This window comes from Scomber japonicus, chromosome 14 (genome assembly GCF_027409825.1).
Source record: "Scomber japonicus isolate fScoJap1 chromosome 14, fScoJap1.pri, whole genome shotgun sequence".
Lineage (NCBI taxonomy): Eukaryota > Metazoa > Chordata > Actinopteri > Scombriformes > Scombridae > Scomber > Scomber japonicus.
The window spans coordinates 23,066,694-23,081,881 of record NC_070591.1 but is presented as its reverse complement, the minus strand read 5'-3'; the positions used below and the strand labels follow the sequence as shown (position 1 = coordinate 23,081,881).

Genomic DNA, 15,188 nt, shown 5'->3' with positions numbered 1-15,188 from the left:
ACTCACACATGTATATCTCAATTCAAGACAGCACACCTACTATGTTAATATGTGGTATGAAAATGTACAAGCTAGTGTAGTGATAAGTGATAAGGCTACACATTATGCTTGGGGTACTTGTGTTCCTGCATCTGCATGACATGTAGACATGTAAAATCACATCACAGAACAAACCATATGGTCAGCCTTTCCAGCGTCGGTGGGACTCCTGCCAACACTGAAACAGCTTCGTCAACACCTTGCTTTCCATATTTTACTTTTAGCAGAGCATGGTGCTGTGCTGCAGGAATAAGCAACCGTGTCTGTCGCATGTACGGGTAACAAGCGTGCACATTTCAGTACCTACATAACACTAAAGCAGCTGATTTCACTGATGGTCGTCTCCTGTCTTGACAGCATGCAAATCATAACGCTGTGATGTTTAGTTGGAATGAAAACCTGCACACTTTACAACATGGAGTGATTTGAACCCTGTCACTGACTCAAACATTTTACATTTAACAACTGAGTGATGGTGCAGGCAGGTTTATGTAGGTGAGATGATGGAGTATGAGTCTGTAAAACCTGATGCTATACCAGTGGAAGTCCTGGACCGTGGTGGGGATGTTGAGGAGGAGGTGGAGGTGTTGGATATAGAATGTAAATATCTGACAGGCAGATTATGATTGGTTTTCAGTGTTCTCATAATAAAGAGAAAAAGAATCGGATTAGTTGATATTATAGAAACAGTAGGATTGCATTGATTGAACAAATGCTTTGAGAATAAGAACAGAAAGAAGGAAGAATAGTGACTAATTTAAAAATAACTGGAGGAGGTATCATTGTTACTCTGTATTAGTAAGAGTAGCTTGTATAGCTCTTTTTTTAACATTGATCCTAAGGGATTTTTTACAGGTGAAGAACTCCTATAAGATAACAGAGCTGACCTCTACCCCCCCCCCCCCCACCCCCCACCCAAATGGTTCAATACTCATATGCACATTTGAGATGATATTCAAATGAGGTTGCAATAAATTGGATGCTCCCTGAACCATGGCTGCACCTGGATTTCTTTCTGTGAATATTATATTCTGAAATGGTAAACAACTCTGAATAAGCTTTATTGAAAGCTGAATATGTCAAAGCAGCTTTCACCTTAAATGTGGAAGAATTGGGAGGGTCCCAGTGGCTGCCCCAGCACCCACACTTCCATAGCGTCTCCTGGAGGAGATCTGAGAGAACACAGTCGTAGCCTTGTTTCAAATAACCAAACATAAAGGATTTCAACTGCAGAGCTCTGTAACTGCTTCAGTGATCTATGCAAAGGAGATAAACTGTGTCCAGACTGGATTAGTATTGCGGGAAAATCAATGTTGGTTATGTAATTTAGTACATTCTACGTCAGTGATTTTAATGAACGATATGGGCTCATAAAGTAGTCTTTTATTACTCTCATAAATTGGTGAAGAAGCATATCCTTCCAGTCAGACTCCAGAACACTTCTATTGCCAAAAATATTTGTAATTTATGAATCACATATTGATCTGGATGGAAGTAGAATTTAGATAGAGGATAAGAGACAGCTGCAACGTATGGCTGGCATTTACTCATCACAATTAAATTCACTAAATTGCATATGCAAAAAAGAAGGTAGAACTAAATGACATTCAGAGAGGGTTTTTTAGAGCCTCCACACTACAGTACTGCTTACTGAATAGGTGTGTCTGTCAGGATTTTCATTTTACCTTTCAACAATACCCCCCAACAAATTTCAGCATTTCACTATACCCACTGAGCAACATCCTGCTTCCTACAATGGTTTATCAAAACCACTTTGGGGTTCAGAAATCAGAAACTGAAAATCATTTTCCATTAGCCCTGAACTCCTCCCACAGCTGAGCAGTCACTTCTTTAACAGCAGGTGCGCTGGTCTTTGTAACCTGCCTGCACCTCTGTGCTGAATCAATGCAAACCAGACCTGGAAAGCCTCTGTAACAGAAGACTTCCAGGGTAGATATTTTGGAAAGAGTCATTCTGACCTAATGTCAAGATGCAGGATGAGCTCATCCAGAGTCATGTCCTCCTTATGTTTCACATAATGGATAAGCGTTGAGAAAATGGGATCATCAACCGTGAGTCTAAAATGCTGAATTTCAAAGTCAAGAACTTCTTTGCATTTGAACATGGTATTTGTTGCAGATCATATTTAAAACAGTATCATAACTCAGCCTAGGTACAACTCCTCCGCATCATACTCTTTCAATCTTCCTACTTGCCAATATAGCTACATAAAAACCAAGAACAGACAATGTAACACCCACAGGCACTGGTTCATGCCAACCCCTCCATCACAAACGAACAGTAATTCCTTGAGAGGGGCACCAAACAACACTCAAAACAAATAAACTGAATTAACCGCAGGGCAGAATACATAATAGATCAGCAAAGACCACCTCATACCACGAGCAAAACATTTAATCAGGATGAAAATTATGGCTGTCAAGTTTTATATGACAGCAACAGAGAGGCGATGAGTGAGCAGCGGTAAAAAGTGTGTGGGAGTCAGCGTGTGAACATGTGGTGGGCCGGGGGTTAGAAGGTCTTCTCTACACTGTCATTACTGTGTCCACGCACTCAGCAGCACGCACACACACACACACACACACACAGCTGAAAGAAAGACACACAGAAAGACAGAACGATAGCTACTGTGTATGTAGTGAAAGTCTGCCTATGTTAAAATGCTTCCTCTTACACATGTGATCCAGAGGGGCTTCTTGTGGATCTTGTGGCCCTCCTACAGTCTCTGTCTTTTCTGTGCTCTCCAGACAAGTAAAATTACCCCCATACATCTTCTGACTATGACATATTAATTGTGAGCCGAAGGGGAGGCTATCATCTTATCTATGGTGTTGTTGTCTTCTGTGATCAGTGTAAGTGTGTTAGGCCATATGTTGGACAAGAAACTGTTGAAAAAAAAATCAGCATGGATAACAGGATTGCATATTTCTTTATTTGCATATGGTTTAATTCCATGTTTACGCTGTGTAAACGTCTTATTCAAATTTTGACGAGCTGATTATGAGACGATGGTCTTTGTGAACAAGGAGAACAGAAAATGGATAAGCAGAGCAGTGTTGGAAAGGTTGTGTGGATAAAACCCAAGTTTCAGCTTCATAAACACACATTAACTCGCATACTTGCTTACTTTCAACACACAGACAAGCACACACACACGCACACACACAACTAACAAACACTCACACTGTTCTTCTGCATGACTGCCATCTCTCTCCCAGACCCCGCTGACTAACAGTTCTCTTTTTCAGGAGTTCTAAGCCCAGTCTCTGGGCAGACGCCATCGCTTCCGCCCCTTCCACCTGTCAGGTGCCCTTGCCTGCTATAACGGTGGCGACGGATAGGGCAGGCGTCGGTTGGGGGGGGGGGTTTGCGAGGGAGGAGGAAGGGCGGGGGGCACACACAGGACGAGCTGCTGGATCCTGTCCCTGCCTCCGTGTGCCAGGCCTGAATCACAGTTCATTTCCCAGCCTCTTCTCTCCTCCGCTAAGCTCAGCCAAGCCTCACAGCAGGTGTCTCTCTACAGAAAAGTCCCGTCACTACCAAGGGCCACAACTCTGTGCTCAAACACACACTGGTAAGCAGTCACTTCAACGACATAACTAATGACCTCAGTATCCAGCGGGTTTTTGACGCAATTAGGTTTTCAGACCTTCCAATAAAACCCTATCATGATAATACCTCATTTGATTACTAATAGGACTTTTATACAGAAAAAATTGGCCAAAACACTTCACTTCACGTCTCGCAGTTTACTGTGTGCAGGCCAGTTAATGTACTTTACTGTCTGAAGTCACTAATGCTCATTTTTTCTGTGTATTAAGCACAATTATCCAATGATTTATAAGTTAGCCACTATGTATTAATAAGATGTGTAATCTAACAATACTGATGAATGTTACAGTCATTTACTTCATGGAACTTTCTTGAATACAAGCTGGTGGAAACAACAGCAGAGATGGAGAGCAACTTCATTTACTGATGCATCATCGAAATGTTTAAAGCACCTGACTCTTTCTATTTTGTCCACCTTGTCTGAATTTCACACTGGCTGCATTGGGTTCTTCTTTCAAGATGAAAGTGTCTTAGTGGAACCATTTTGAAGATAAGGGTGTTGCATTGAGTGCTGTCATCAAGACGTTATCAACAAAGGCACAGCTGGACTTCTGCTGCTTTTTAACTTCACCTTTTGAAGTTAATACACTGAGACTGGACTTCTTCCAAGCACTGGGACATGTTTAAAGTGGGTACTTGCTTCAAACCATTTACTGCTTTTATCTGAAAATCATAAAAGACTGATAGTTGAGATATGCTCAGCACTGGCTATATGATGAGTATGAGTACAGTATTCCCCAGTTTTTGTGCACACTTACTTTAGTTTGCGTTATATTCATTTTTTACATTATTTCAGCATAAATGATTAAATGAGGAAAATATTACTAGTAACACAACGCTGATTGCTTTGCTACTACTAATATTTTCCATTCCTGTGAAAATGTGTGACTACATGATGACATAGTGCGAGACAAAGGTGATGTTGATGCTGTGATAACACCATTATTACTTCCTCCTCTCACTCCTACCTGAATGTGTGAATAACAAGATTACATTTTCTGCTGATGAATGGAGAGAAAATGCAATTAAAGAAAGCAGGAAGCCATTTAGGGTGATATATGCAAAATGACATCATATTTATCACATAGGCTACTAGACAGAGGTGTCAGATAAATCACAAAAGTGTTGGTTTAATATGTGTATTCTGTCACGGTTATCAAGGTTTCTTCTTAAACATAACAATTTCTATCTAGTGATAAAATAGCAGGGGTAAAAAAAAAAAAAAAAAAACTGCACAAAATGTAATCTAATGTAAGGTTTATTGTGACGTAAAACAATGCAGAATTATATAAGCATGTTACCTTTACCATAGCCATTGTTTTTTATGTCCCTATACTACATGTCTGTCCCACTGTTGCTTGTGGATGTGGTTACCAAGGTAACATCTCTAGTGGCCTGCAATTTGAGAGCATGGTGCCCTGTAATGTTGGTTCGATGTTACCATAGCAAATTTCCCTGTTCGGCACCACACAGTGTATAAGGGGAGCTTTGTGGGCTAATTCTCCACTGAGCAGCAGATACTAAGACAGTTAATTAGGGTTTATGGAAAAATCATTATTGTAACAGTGGTTCAAGGAAGACTTTCTCAATTCAATTTATTCACATTTATCCTGCTCTTTTTTTGCCAGTTTTATTTCCCCCTCTTACAAATATGAAATAAGATATGATGCAGCAAATTAACAGCTATTGGTGGTTATAGTGCTACTGAAATATTAAATTAAGTCAAATACTAGATTATTATTACATCAAATATGTCAGCATTTCATAATATTTTCCACCACTACCACAAAATAGCTAAATCATCCCAGTGCTTTAAATAGAAAACCCACAGTGCAAAAGCCTGACTATATACAAAGAGCAGAAGAGCTGTATGCATTATACATTGTGCCAAGAGTGCATTGCGTTTAAAGCTCCATGTACTCGTCTGAAGAGATGACTTAACAAGAAAGCTTAAGCACAAGAACACTTTCTAGGTTTGGGACTGGAAGCAGTTGGCTTTTTAAGAGAAAAGTTCAGTGATTATTAACACATGATGAACTTCATGTATTTAAAAGGCAAAAAAACTCATTAAAATCTGACATATTTAAATATGGAAGAATATTAACACACTGCAATAAGTTACAGTGCAAAGTCAAATTATGGTAGCATTGTCTGTCTATTTCTATATTGTGTCTATAAGTCTTATACGGACTTGAATCTAAGGAGGTTTTGTATGTGCAAACGTGTTGAAGTCATAGTAAGTCCAATCAAAGCAGCAAAGCGAACAATGAATTGCAAATTCAACTATTTGTACACATTTATGAAAAGCTTATTAAAAAAGAAATATGACTGTCAGAGAATGCATGAATTAAGCAAATTCTGCCCTTAAAAAGAGCCCTGTACATTTGCATTGCCCTTTTGATTTATAATGTGGGATCTATATTTGCTGTGGTGCAAACTGCATGCTGTGACTCCAGGTGAAGCGGACAGAGGAAGTAAATCTATAGATAAATATATCATTCTTATGGGGGATGGCTGTCTCTTTAATAGAGACGTTGACTATTGCATATTCAAGTATGTGCTGCACTGGGCTGCATGAGCCAATCATGAATGCTGTGCGCTGCCATTGGCTGTGCTGTGAAGAGAGCTGTGTACTGTGCTGAGAGGGCCGTGGGGGGGGGCCTCTATCTCTTCTGCGCTCTCCCATTCAACCTCTGTAGTCAGCAGAACGAGTGGCTGAGCAGAGCGACACAGCATCCACGGCTACAGCATCCTGCAGATGACTGTGCTCCATGGAGGAGAGGGAGGTAAAAAAAGAAAGAAAGTGCTGAAGAGGAAACGGTAGAGCCACAGAAGAAGAGAGATTGAGAAGGGGAAGAGAAGCACACAAGGAGTAAGAGTGGGAAATTAAAGGAATTGAGTAAACACCGCTGCCTGCCTGAGGACCACTGCAGCTGTACTAAATCTGGGGCTGTCAGGCCAACCCTCAGCAGAGCAGTGAGTGAGAGAGGAAAGGGAACAGAGGAGAAAAAGAAGTGATTTGAAGAGCTGATCTCATCACTCTGGGCAAGCAGAGATGGGAACCCCAGGAGTCTTTCTGTCAGCAGATCAAACTTCAAACAGAAGAAAAGTGCCTTTGGATCACCACTGTGAGCCTGACTTTTCAGAGGAGTGAAGAATACGAGCATAACAAGAGAGTTATCCTCGTAGTTCCCGAAGGTAAAACCTCAGACAGGATCTCCACTGTGCTGCTGAGTACAGCTCAAGTCTCTGCTGTCCTCTTCCCGAGTCCTCCCTCGCACCTGCCTGCTCCTGGTGAATGTCTTCTCTGCATGCAATCCCACTGCTCGGCAGTTGAACACACTCATGGTCGATGCCAAGGGAAGGAACATGAAATGTCTGACTTTCTTCTTAATGCTTCCTGAGTCAGTAAAAAGCAAGTCAAGTAAAAGCTCCAAGAAAGGGAATGCCAGTGGCAGCTCCAAGCTGCCCCCAGTCTGTTATGAAATCATCACTCTGAGGAGCAAGAAGAAGAAGAAAATGGCAGCTGACATTTTTCCCACCAAAAAGCCGGCATCCACAACCACAGTGCAACAGTATCAGCAGCAGAACCTCAACAACAACAACACCATTCAGAACTGTAACTGGCAGGGACTGTACTCCACTATAAGAGAAAGGTAGGTACAGCCAGCCTCTTCTTGAACCAGGGACCGTTACTGCTGCTCCCAACATTTCTCATCAACATTACAAACAGTGAGGATGAAGTCCAACTGAATTAATTATGACATTGTCTAAGTAAGTTAGATTAGAAAAGCATGTTCTACTGAATTTGTAATGCAAGTTTTGGGAAAGAAGAAACAGTAAACTTAGTCTAATTAATAAAAATGAAATGTATCCTGAAAATATACTATGTTATACTAAGGTGTGTGTGTGTGTGCATGCATGTGTTTGTGCATGTGTGTGTGTATAAGTACAAGTGGGTGTTCCTGCCGCCCTGCCCTCTATCTGTTGGGGGTATCTGTGTTTACACCCTCTCCACTCCTGCAGACTTTGCCGCTCTGACATAACAGAGGGTGGACAGGCAGCAGGTGCGTTTGATACGCACAACAGGCAGAGGTTGCTCTGTACTAAAATCTAAATATTTACCTTGGCCTATCAGCAAAAGACCCCAGCTGTCCAGAGCAAAATGTGTGCTTTCCGACCTGGCTTTGTTGTCTCTCCAGAACATCATGGGGCTGTTTATCCACCCCTGTGACATGTTCCACTACTCAATAATATATGAACACAGCTTTATTGTTGGTCCCATTCTTTCATAGTGGGGATTTTCCATTTAGTCGATTGTCTCATTTGCCTCTCTTTGTATAGGTTCAAGTTCAGAAATGATTGAGCCATGAAATAATGTTTGTGTTTTTCTCAAATACTGTGACGTGGTGTAACTTTTAAATCAATGTGTTCAGTCTGGCTGAAGCATAGCAATCATAATAGTCTTGTTTGTATTAGAGTAGCAAGACAGATACAAATACATGTAGTTTACAACTTTACTTGAACTTCTGCTAAAGACTCATAGACTCACAGATTCATATGTGAGGTTATATGTGTTGATCATCATTTAATCTCACCTCTTCTTCTCTCCTAGAACAAATAAAGTAATAAAATCTATAAAATGTGTTTTCTTCTGTATTTTTTTCTCTCTCCTTTTTCAGAAATTCAGTAATGTTCAACAATGAGCTGATGGCAGATGTTCACTTTGTGGTGGGTCAGCCTGGAAGGACCCAGCGGCTGCCAGGACACCGAGTAAGAATTTCTCTAACCAGTAAAATAAGACTCAGCAGGGAGGAAATTAACAAACAAGCAATCAGCCAACCCACTGTTGTTCACATCATATCAGCATAAAAATAGTCTTCCTCGTTGCCAGCGGTAATTTAACTGAAATCCTTTGTGCTCCACTCTCACTTCCGCACCATGTGTCTTTTCGAGACAGTCTTCAATTATTTATGTAAATGAGGCTGAAGGAAGGAGGAAGGGATATCCTCTCCAGCAGTCATCTCGCACAGAATGGATCGCCTTTGTCTCTCTTCTTGAGCTCAGCTTTTCAGAAAGAGCTCCGCAATTACTCAACTTTTAATCAAATACATCCAACAGCACACAGTTACAATGATAGACTGATGAAACAATGATAGACATAAAGCATGGAATTAAGTGCATTCAACTTTGCATCTCACATCCTAGAAACACTTTTGTACTCATTTACTTGATTATCTTTTTGGATTTTTGGAATGGCAGTACAATGAAATGTACCTTAAATAGCTGCGATTATGATTATCATAATTGGGGCGTATATATTCATTCATCCTGTGCATGCAAGTCGAAAGCTGCAGGTTGACATCCGCTGACTTGGTTCTTTAATCCGCTCTCTGGCCTCATTGTTTTTTTAAGATGTTCACATAAATCATTGATCAGGGTTTATAGTTGCCTTGACCATGAATATAATCTCAAAGCACATAATCATTCTCCATTTGAATATGATTATAAAATTCACATTAAGTCTGTTAAGGGATTTTCAGAGCCATGAATTTTGGCACTGCTGTCCGTTCCACATCTAGACTGTCAGATGAGCCGTGCGTGGGTCATCTTTTCTGGTCTTTACGTAGGACACAAATGTATTATGTGTGATTGGTAGCTGCAGTGCATTTGGTGCATTTATCCAAAGCAGTTATGGAAGGACATGGAGGATGACTGGACACTTTATGCTGAGACATTATGCCAATGGGATATAATGACATTCAGCGTAGCGATCTTGATTGTGTCCATTTGGTAGAAATTCAGACATGCAAGTATGATTTTATTTACAAAGCTATATATTTCAAGTGAACATCTGTAAAATACAATGGGGTCAAGAGGTGGGAATAATCATATTCTCACATGTAGTATTTATATACTGGTCTTAAATCCACATGAAAGAGCAACTGTGTGTCAGCTGCCCTCTCTTTATTAAAATGAAACATGCATTTCAGTGTCTAACAACATCATTGTTTTTGAAAAGCCCTTATTTGTAAAGGTTATTTTAGATTGGGCTCACTGTAATTTAATCACTTCAGAGCAAGACTGTGTGCCTTTTTTGGGAAATTTATACCACCCACTTACCCACCTACATATACTTCTGCTGCACATTCTCACACACACTCACACACATACACACAGACCTAAAACATGAATCTGCTTGAGTATAATTACAAGACTCATACTCTTACATACAGTGCTTATTCCTCAAATTATTAGCTGCATTGTGTTGCATCTGATTTCATCATACGTTATTAATTTCAGTAAATTGACCTTTTGTTGCACTCAGTTCAGTTGTGTTGGTAGGATTTTTTTTTTTTAATCAGAGGCAATCTTGTTCATTAGAAATCTGCCTGCCTGTCCTCAGGGGAAATAGTATCTGGCTGAGCACTGCTCATTATGTGAGAAACTCAACAGGTTCAATCTCCAGTGATTAGAATTGAGGCATTGTTCAATATCCATGAGGAGATTTGTGTTTTTATGTACGGAAAAAGAGCTACATTTGTAACTGGATTCAGAAAAATGATCACAACTAATCTTTTCCTTATTTCCACTTGTTACTACACTTGATGTACTGTAGTTTCCAGTGAAATTCCGGATTAACTAGGGCATGTTTTCATTTCCTTCTCGCCTCTGTCACTGTTTTCTCTTCCTCCAACAGTATGTTTTGGCTGTGGGCAGCTCAGTGTTCCATGCCATGTTTTATGGTGAACTGGCTGAAAACAAGGATGCAATCCATATTCCAGATGTGGAACCAGCTGCCTTTCTGGCAATGTTGAAGTAAGTAATTCTATTGATTGTTTAAACATTGTAACATACAGCACTTCCTGTGACTGGGCATCTTCCAACACTTTCTTTTCTTAATGTAATCTTTATGTACATAGTTGCTCAAATGAAGTGTTTCGTCCTCTGTTGATTTGATTTTCATTCTTTCCATTATACTTTATGCTTTTCATGTTGGATCACTTCATATTATTCTCTGCCTCCTTCTTGCTGTTCCTTTATCACTTTCATTTCTGAGTTTTGTTTTTCCTATCCTTACAAGGCGAGCTACAGTGGGTGGTAGATACATTTGTAGGCGGAAAACAGGGGGCAGAAATATGTCACTAGAAAATTGTGCTCAACATGAATAATAATTGGTATTGAAAAACTGAATTTGAACTGCGTAATTTGAAATTAAATGTATTAATATGAAACTGAATTCAGTTGCTTTGAAGGTGAATTGGATCCCCACTGAAAATTGAACTCTACATATTTCCACATTCAGTTCACGCAATTCAGTTTCAGTTCCCTGAGACACACATCTGGTCACAGAGGAAGAACAATCGACTGAAGACTCAAAGAACTTCTTTTTGGCCAATCAGCAGCTATTCCCTCTGCACTAGCACCTATTTTTAACCGTTTCCTTCTGTCCCATTGATCAATGGGGTGCTTTTCATTTAGCCAATTAATGCTTCCTTGCATCCTCCCTCGTCTGTCCTCCGACCATGACTCACAAACCGCTCTCTCTCTACCACCATTTTTCAATTCCTTAAATGCACCTCCAGGAGCAAGGAGAGAGGAGGCTTCTTGTTTACTGATTGGTCAGCTGATCTGATGGGCTGTTGTTGTAATACAGCAGATCAGGAAAACTACCCATGGAACAGGAATGACAGCACCAACAGCAACTTTTCATATTCACTCATACAATAAATGTTCCTGAATTATGAATCAATCATAAAAACACTCATAACTTTATTATATTTCTACATGAACCAAAAGGCTTAACCTTTCTTCTTTTCATGTTTGTCTAAGCTGCTTCAGGAAGATGCCACACAGCTGCATATCTCCTAGAAAATCATCCTGAGCCTGAAAACAATGTCAGACTTTCAACTAAATGAGATATATTTTGTTTAAACATAATCTGCAGGTTACAGCTGTTTTATTACCCCTTTTTGTCAGTTCTGTTCTTTCAGTAAATAACAGATTTAAATTAATTGTGTCTCATTCTGTGACAGACGCTGCTACAGATTTATAATCAAATAATAACACATGGGAGCAGTTATCAGGTGTTTTTAATCATTGCTAAATGGTGATAGCTGACTTCTACATATTTGGGGGTAATGACATTGAAGTGAGTGAGGACATCGCATTTGATGAAGTCAATTCCTCCATCCTTGTGTCTCTTCCTCACATCCTCACTGGGATCTATAAAGAGATGAATTTTCAGTTAAGATCAAATACAGTTCAGAGCAACTAATATTACATTTAGTTTCAAGTTAACTGGAATCCATTTCCAAACTAATCATTTCAAATTATGATCTTAAGTTTTTCAAGACAATTATTCAAGTAAAGCAATACAAATTAAAATGATGTCATTCAAATCCAGTTTTTCTAATGCAATTATTCAAGTGTATGTGCAAACTGTATATGTATATGGAAGCCATGTGCTGTTAAGATGCTGGTGTTTTTTCTTTTACATTGCAATATGTATGATTTTATCTTCTGTGGAACTGCAGGACGGAGTCCAGAACAAATTTCCCTACGGGGACATCAAAGTGTATCTTATCTTAAGTCGGGCAATTTAAATTCAAATATAAATGATTTAAATTCAGTTTCTGGTGACACATATTTCTACGCATAGAAAACTATCATGTTTTTTCCACATTGTTTTTTAACAGATGCAGTAATGCCAATGATTTTAACACTATAATACTGTAATAAACCACAATTGTCAAAAAAGTTCTAGTTATCATCCCCAGGCATAATCCTGGAGGGGATCATGTGTTTGGTTGTGTGTGCATCTATCTGCAGCTAATCTTGCCTTCATCTGGACCCATCTGCTTAATACATTTTGTGCACATTTATGACTGTATGCTTAAGGATCTCTCATAGTTGCAGTGATTCAAACTTTTGAAAAACCTATTTTATAACACCAATCCTGATCATAAAGCTGAAAAGCAAAAGGCATTTCAAGCAAATGGCTGGGCTAAAAACAAGGCTTACCTGCCAAATGTTAGCCTTTTTCATGGCTCAAAACCTGACACTGACAGAGAAGTTTGGTCTCATCTTGATCCAGAGCAACTGCAAACCCAATATGTTATGATCCACTAAAGACAGGTTCTGGTATCTTCACTGCCATCATGACTGCACACACCTGGCAGAGACCTGCACTCTACTGAGTGCATTCTTCTAGTTATTTTTATTTTAGATAGATAGATAATACCCCTACATCATAGATAATAACCTATCTGTCCAAGTAAAGTCCGATTTGGACTTTATTTGTTGAAATAAACTCATCAGTTATGAATGTGTGGCTTTGCCATTTTTTATGTGAATACAGCTGAGCATCACATTTTTGTGTCAACAGGTATATTTACTGCGATGAGATTGACCTTAGTGCTGACACAGTACTGGCCACTCTTTATGCTGCCAAGAAGTACATAGTCCCTCACCTGGCACGTGCCTGCGTCAACTTCCTGGAGACCAGCCTGAGTGCCAAGAACGCCTGCGTGTTACTCTCCCAGAGCTGCCTGTTCGAGGAGCCAGACCTGACACAGCGCTGCTGGGAGGTGATTGATGCCCAGGCTGAGCTGGCATTACGTTCAGAGGGCTTCTGCGACATCGACGCCCAGACCCTTGAGAGTATCCTACAGAGGGAAACACTCAATGCTAAAGAGATAGTGGTATTTGAGGCAGCGCTCAGCTGGGCTGATGCTGAGTGCCAGAGACAGGAGCTCACCTCATCGACTGATAACAAGCGCAAGGTTTTGGGCAAGGCCATGTACCTGATACGTATCCCTACAATGGCTCTGGATGATTTTGCTAATGGAGCAGCCCAGTCGGGCGTGTTGACACTTAATGAGACCAATGACATCTTCCTGTGGTACACAGCAGCCAAGAAGCCTGAGCTGCAGTTTGTGAGCCAGCCCAGAAAGGGCCTGACACCCCAGCGCTGCCACAGATTCCAGTCCTGTGCGTACCGAAGCAATCAGTGGCGTTATCGGGGCCGCTGTGACAGTATACAGTTTGCAGTGGATAAAAGAGTTTTCATCGCTGGGTTTGGACTGTATGGATCTAGTTGTGGCTCAGCAGAGTACAGTGCCAAGATTGAGCTCAAACGTCAAGGAGTTCTGCTCGGACAAAACCTCAGCAAATACTTCTCAGACGGTTCCAGCAACACTTTCCCAGTGTGGTTTGAGTATCCGGTCCAGATCGAGCCTGATACCTTCTACACTGCCAGTGTGGTGCTGGATGGGAATGAGCTGAGCTACTTTGGACAGGAAGGGATGACAGAGGTGCAATGTGGGAAAGTGACATATCAATTCCAGTGCTCCTCAGACAGCACTAATGGCACAGGGGTGCAGGGTGGTCAGATTCCTGAGCTAATCTTCTATGCTTGACAACTCCTGTGCACAGATCTGACTGATTTTCAGTTCAACCATGGAAAATAGAAAATTATCACTTTGTGCAAAGTGTCACTTTCTGTTTGTTTATTTTTGTCACTATTATTAAAAAAAAATTCTGATATCAGACGTCAAAAAAAGGTTTTATGTGGTTTTGATTTGAGTAAATGGTCCATTTGAGTAGGACCAGAAATATATCTCAAGATGTTGGATTGTACAAACATGTAGATGAACAAAAGTCCTAAAAGATAAAAATATCTTGCACTAGACGTGCCTGTATATATGAATATATGTAAATTCTGAAATGTATATGATGCTACACATCTGGGCAATGATGAACACAGAGATATCTTATATGACGAATATGCTACAGTATGTTTATTATTTCTATGCTTGCATAGAATGCACATACATATATAGCAGCAATACTTCACATTCTCTATGATGAGTATTTCATGTCATTACTCAGTCTGGTGGAAGTGAAAAAGGCTGTATGATACTCGATACCAACATAAAATTACGGTCAAAAACACTGTTTGTCCTATTGTAGTGTGTGAAACCCATTAGGCATTTGTGTTTGAGTGGTTGCAAATTGTATCTGCAGCTTTTTGATACTTTGAATCTAGTAAAGGGCACTTAGAGAGGGCCTGAGGGGTCTTAGATTAGGGAACACTAGATATAATGAGACACATAACCCCGATCTCTCTGTAGCATGTTGCTCTGCACCTACATTCATCTCAGTCACTACAGTGATCATTCAGTTAGATCAGTGTCATTATGTTTACAGTGAAAATTAGGACTTAAAGTGATCACCATTCACAACTACATAGTAGAGTGAAAGATTCCTTTGGTTTTCTATCTAAAACTGTCTGCACTGCAGTATTTACAGTACTTACAGCATGGGCAGACAGGTTCCATTTCATCTAATGTGTAGTACTAATTGTTCTGGCACCTTGGTTTTGTTTACAGCAAAAAGATCAATGATTGATTCTGTGTTAGAAGCTGTTTATCTTATGGACTTCTCTTTGTTGAAAATCTGTGCACTCTGAACTGCTGAGCACTCCCTCCAAATGTGATCATACAGTGTCAGTA

At 40.1% G+C, this 15,188-nt stretch overlaps 1 protein-coding gene across 1 annotated transcript; it reads left to right on the top strand.

The window, feature by feature from the left end:
- The first annotated feature begins 7,017 nt into the window (after positions 1-7,017).
- Positions 7,018-14,093, top strand: btbd3b (BTB (POZ) domain containing 3b). Its single transcript, XM_053332955.1, has 4 exons — positions 7,018-7,328; positions 8,355-8,445; positions 10,373-10,491; positions 13,061-14,093. The coding sequence occupies exons 1-4, from the start codon at positions 7,018-7,020 to the stop codon at positions 14,091-14,093; spliced, it is 1,554 nt and encodes a 517-aa protein (XP_053188930.1).
- The last annotated feature ends 1,095 nt before the right edge of the window (positions 14,094-15,188 follow it).

Bases quoted from the DNA above. Each gene is read 5' to 3' on its own strand.
- btbd3b (XM_053332955.1), top strand. From the start codon at position 7,018: ATGGTCGATGCCAAGGGAAGGAACATGAAATGTCTGACTTTCTTCTTA. The intron at 7,329-8,354 runs GTAGGTACAGCC...CTCCTTTTTCAG, and splicing joins TACTCCACTATAAGAGAAAG to AAATTCAGTAATGTTCAACA. The intron at 10,492-13,060 runs GTAAGTAATTCT...TTGTGTCAACAG, and splicing joins GCCTTTCTGGCAATGTTGAA to GTATATTTACTGCGATGAGA.